General features: G+C 37.4%; 1 protein-coding gene across 1 annotated transcript; it reads left to right on the top strand.

Moving 5' to 3' along the window:
* Window positions 1-440: 440 nt before the first annotated feature.
* LOC126655970 (inositol-3-phosphate synthase 1) lies at window positions 441-3,992 on the top strand. Its single transcript, XM_050350392.2, has 10 exons — window positions 441-734; window positions 867-935; window positions 1,126-1,261; window positions 1,455-1,702; window positions 1,810-2,036; window positions 2,143-2,258; window positions 2,524-2,700; window positions 2,784-2,972; window positions 3,072-3,134; window positions 3,667-3,992. The coding sequence occupies exons 1-10, from the start codon at window positions 547-549 to the stop codon at window positions 3,784-3,786; spliced, it is 1,533 nt and encodes a 510-aa protein (XP_050206349.1). The 5' UTR covers window positions 441-546; the 3' UTR covers window positions 3,787-3,992.
* The last annotated feature ends 379 nt before the right edge of the window (window positions 3,993-4,371 follow it).

The raw sequence follows: 4,371 nt of genomic DNA, 5'->3' as shown, positions 1-4,371 counted from the left end.
AAGTAGCTGACGGGGCGAACTGTTGTTTAAACTTTAAAACAGTCAGCCCCGTAAAATGTTGATGGCAGTTAATCAGATTCATCCCAATTCTCTCACATAGCGCGTGTATCATACTCCAACGCCAAAGGATTCACGATTCATCAAACAAATTCCAGTACGTTCTAACTCAGACCCCACCAAAAGAATTAACAGGATCACGCCACGCGTAAAGCGAACGCCACATGGCACACACTAGACTCGTACGTGTCAACTAGTACGTGCGGTTCAATGGACTACACTCTAGACTCTCTGCATAGTGCACAGCCAAGCATTCGCTTGCTAATAAATAGACCATTTTACCCTTACAAATAACACCAGTGGGGTCACATCCATTCACGTGACGCCACGTGGCGATACCTGGCTTCCTCCTCTCTATTTATTCAGCGCTTTGGTGGCACTTATGGAGCACACTAGAGTAGCAAAGATTTGAGATTCATTAGAAGAAAAAAGAAGCCAATTTTGCTCTTCTTTTTGAATATTCAATCTCAAATCTTTGTATTTTTAAAAATGTTTATTGAAAAGTTTAAGGTTGAGAGTCCAAATGTGAAGTACACAGACGACGAGATTCATTCAGTTTATAACTATGAAACAACTGAGCTTGTTCATGAGAGTAGAAATGGTACTTATCAATGGATTGTCAAGCCCAAAACTGTAAAATATGAATTCAAGACTGATATTCATGTCCCTAAACTAGGGTTTGTATCTTATTTTTACCCTATATTGTTCATTTTCATTCATCTGTTGTTTAATTTTTGTGGGTCAGTGTTTTTTTTGGCTATATTTTTGTGGGTCGATCTTAATATTGTGAAATGTGATTGTTTTTGCAGGGTAATGCTTGTGGGTTGGGGTGGAAATAATGGTTCTACTCTCACTGCTGGTGTTATAGCTAACAGAGAGTGAGTAATATGTATATGACAGTTTTTTTGATTTAAAAATTGGTTCTTTTTGTGGGTTGGTAGAGTTATTTTTAAATTGGTTTGAAAGATTTTGCTTAGATATGCATGCAAAGTTGTTTTATTCTAATTTTAAATTGGTTTTCAAGATGTGGGTCATGATATTTTTTATATTTTTTATTCATTTTTATAGAGGAATCTCCTGGGCAACCAAGGACAAAGTGCAGCAAGCAAATTACTTTGGTTCACTCACTCAAGCTTCATCCATTAGAGTTGGGTCTTTCAATGGAGAGGAGATTTATGCTCCTTTCAAGAGCCTTCTCCCCATGGTAAATTCATTCATCAAACTGTAAAAACTTACTGTTTTCTTCACTTTAATTTGGTTGATTTTCGCGGGTTCCGACCCCGGCTACGCCCTTTCTAAAAGAATTGAGTAGTTGGGATTGGGCTGCCGGCACGAGGGAGTCCTCGTCACCAAAAAAATTAAAATTTGGTTGATTAATCTATTTACTGTGTGAATAGGTGAACCCAGATGACATTGTGTTTGGTGGGTGGGATATAAGTGATATGAACTTGGCTGATGCAATGGCCAGAGCTAAGGTTCTGGACATTGATCTTCAGAAACAGTTGAGGCCTTACATGGAATCTATGATCCCACTCCCTGGAGTCTATGATCCTGATTTTATCGCTGCTAATCAAGGATCGCGTGCAAACAACGTGATTAAGGGAACTAAGAAAGAACAGGTGGAGCAAATTATTAAGGATATCAGGTATAATTAATTACCACTTTATTTTGCTGAAAAGGTTGTTTTGTTTCTTTATATGGAAAACTTTTTATGTTTGGTAATATTTGGTGTGATAATATTGATTAAATTAGGGAGTTTAAGGAGAAAAACAAAGTGGACAAAGTAGTTGTGCTTTGGACTGCCAACACTGAGAGGTACAGTAATGTTGCTGTGGGACTAAATGACACCATTGAGAACTTATTGGCTTCTTTGGAGAGAAATGAATCTGAAATATCTCCATCAACCTTGTTTGCTTTGGCTTGTATCTTTGAAAGTGTTCCTTTCATTAATGGAAGTCCTCAGAATACTTTTGTTCCTGGTAATTTTTTGACCTTTCTTTTTCCTTAATTGATGCTATGGTTACTCTTCTTACTATGGCTAGACTCTAGAGTGAAATTGATTTGGATATTATAATTGATCTACAGGACTTATTGATTTGGCTATCAAGAACAACAGTTTGATTGGTGGGGATGACTTCAAGAGTGGTCAGACCAAGATGAAATCTGTTCTGGTTGATTTCCTTGTTGGGGCTGGTATCAAGGTATATAATATGCTTGTGATAATGATTAGTTGAATTGTCCTTAATTTATGTCTCTGTTGCACGGAAACTTCGAGTGCTACATTATGTTTCTAGTTTCACATTTTTAAAACTCCGAAATTCAATATTCATAACCTATTCATTGAAAAAAGTGGTTTCAGCATTCTGTTTCGATGGTTCCATTTGCATGCTATATAGATTGGTGTGATTAGATGATTTTAGTTTTGTACATGATATCTATGGGTTCTTGAATTTGTGGATGATGCAGCCGACATCAATAGTGAGCTACAACCATCTAGGAAACAATGATGGCATGAACCTTTCAGCGCCGCAAACTTTCAGATCCAAGGAAATCTCCAAAAGTAACGTTGTCGATGACATGGTCTCTAGCAATGGTATCCTCTACGAACCCGGCGAACATCCTGACCATGTTGTGGTCATCAAGGTAATTTGGCTTTCCTTTATATATGCATCGTCGATTCTAGTTAGTCTCAGTAAGCTTTCTTACAATGTGTTGTTCCTATGCAGTATGTTCCATATGTGGGAGATAGCAAGAGAGCTATGGATGAGTATACTTCAGAGATTTTCATGGGTGGCACAAACACCATAGTGTTGCACAACACTTGTGAGGACTCGCTCTTGGCTGCACCAATCATCCTTGATTTGGTTCTCCTTGCTGAACTCAGCACCAGGATCCTTCTTAAAGCTGAAGGGGAGGTGTGTTAAAGAATCATTTGTCTCTGTTATGTCTGCTTTTCGGGTTCTTTATTATATTAAAGTGGATCTAATTTGCAACTTGAATTTATTTTTGTACAGGGAAAGTTCCATTCTTTCCACCCTGTGGCTACCATTCTCAGTTACCTCACCAAGGCTCCTCTGGTAAGCGTAGAGCCTTTTGCTTTGACTGTGTTGCTTTTAGTAAAATTATACTAAAGGAAATGGAAAATTGATTGTTTAATGCCAGCTATATTATGCCATTTTTTTAACAGAGATAGAAGTTAATAGGTGAAGATGTTATATTAGTAGGATTTTTAATTCAGCCGAACCAACATGTTGCAGAGGTCGGGATCAAACCCGTGACCTCCGGATATGTTGCGGAGAGCCTAGCCATCAAGACTAGGCCTCACTTGTTGCCATTAATTGCTGATTACCTTGTTGGAATGTTTGCTTTCTGTGCTATGTTAGGCGGAAATTTATCTAGATCTACTTTTTGGATTTTCTTTTGGTATCGGGAAATGCTCATAAAATTATGAATTTGTAGAATTATAACTTATTTTTGTAATTATTAATTTTGCGGTTTCTGATTTTAGTCTTTTTTGTTTCAGCATTTTTTGTTTCCGTGTTTTAGTTTTTATAAAACATAGTTTTTCTATGCATATCATTACTAAATGAAAAAAAAAATGGTATGCAGGTTCCACCAGGCACCCCGGTGGTGAACGCACTGTCGAAGCAGCGGGCAATGCTCGAGAACATTCTCAGAGGCTGTGTCGGGTTGGCTCCGGAGAACAACATGATTTTGGAATACAAGTGAAGCACAATGCAGGAGAAATATGAAGAAGCTGTCTTTTGCTTTCATCAATTATTATGTAGTTAATGTTCGTTGGTAAATGTAATATTTCCGCAGTTACCGTTTCTGTTATGTTTTGTTGAGCTCCGTTGGATTTGTCAATCAAATGAAGAAGCTCTTTTTATGTTGAAATAAACAGAATGTATAGCTAGTTTCTTTTTTTTCCCTCATCTGATAAGCGTTTGTCACTGGAAGAATCTACAAATCAACACCATAACTGGTCCCAGGTTTGCCTTTCTGCAGTACCATACATGTGGAGCTTCTTTAAAAATAGGCTACGTATCCAAATAATTGATGCCAACAGGCTCCATTACATTTGATTCTAGATTGTACTATGTTTTCCTTTGGGCCACAGGTAGATTGTTAGGTTGTGAATAGGTAGATTGTTGGGCGGCACAACGAAGCAAAAGACATTTTCCTTACAAACATACTTGGGCTTTTTACACAACTATCTAATTTGTATTTTATTGTAGAGTTTTTCTAGGAAATACCTATAACAAACTAAACCAATCTCAGTTTAACCAAATAGATTTGATCAATATGGTTTGA

This window comes from Mercurialis annua, linkage group LG7, assembly GCF_937616625.2.
Source record: "Mercurialis annua linkage group LG7, ddMerAnnu1.2, whole genome shotgun sequence".
NCBI lineage: Eukaryota > Viridiplantae > Streptophyta > Magnoliopsida > Malpighiales > Euphorbiaceae > Mercurialis > Mercurialis annua.
This window is presented reverse-complemented; position numbering and strand designations above follow the sequence as displayed.

Excerpts from the sequence above, each read along its gene's own strand:
- LOC126655970 (XM_050350392.2), top strand. The coding sequence starts at position 547 with ATGTTTATTGAAAAGTTTAAGGTTGAGAGTCCAAATGTGAAGTACACA. Across the intron at positions 936-1,125 it reads GGTGTTATAGCTAACAGAGA|AGGAATCTCCTGGGCAACCA; the intron begins GTGAGTAATATG and ends TCATTTTTATAG. Across the intron at positions 1,703-1,809 it reads CAAATTATTAAGGATATCAG|GGAGTTTAAGGAGAAAAACA; the intron begins GTATAATTAATT and ends TGATTAAATTAG.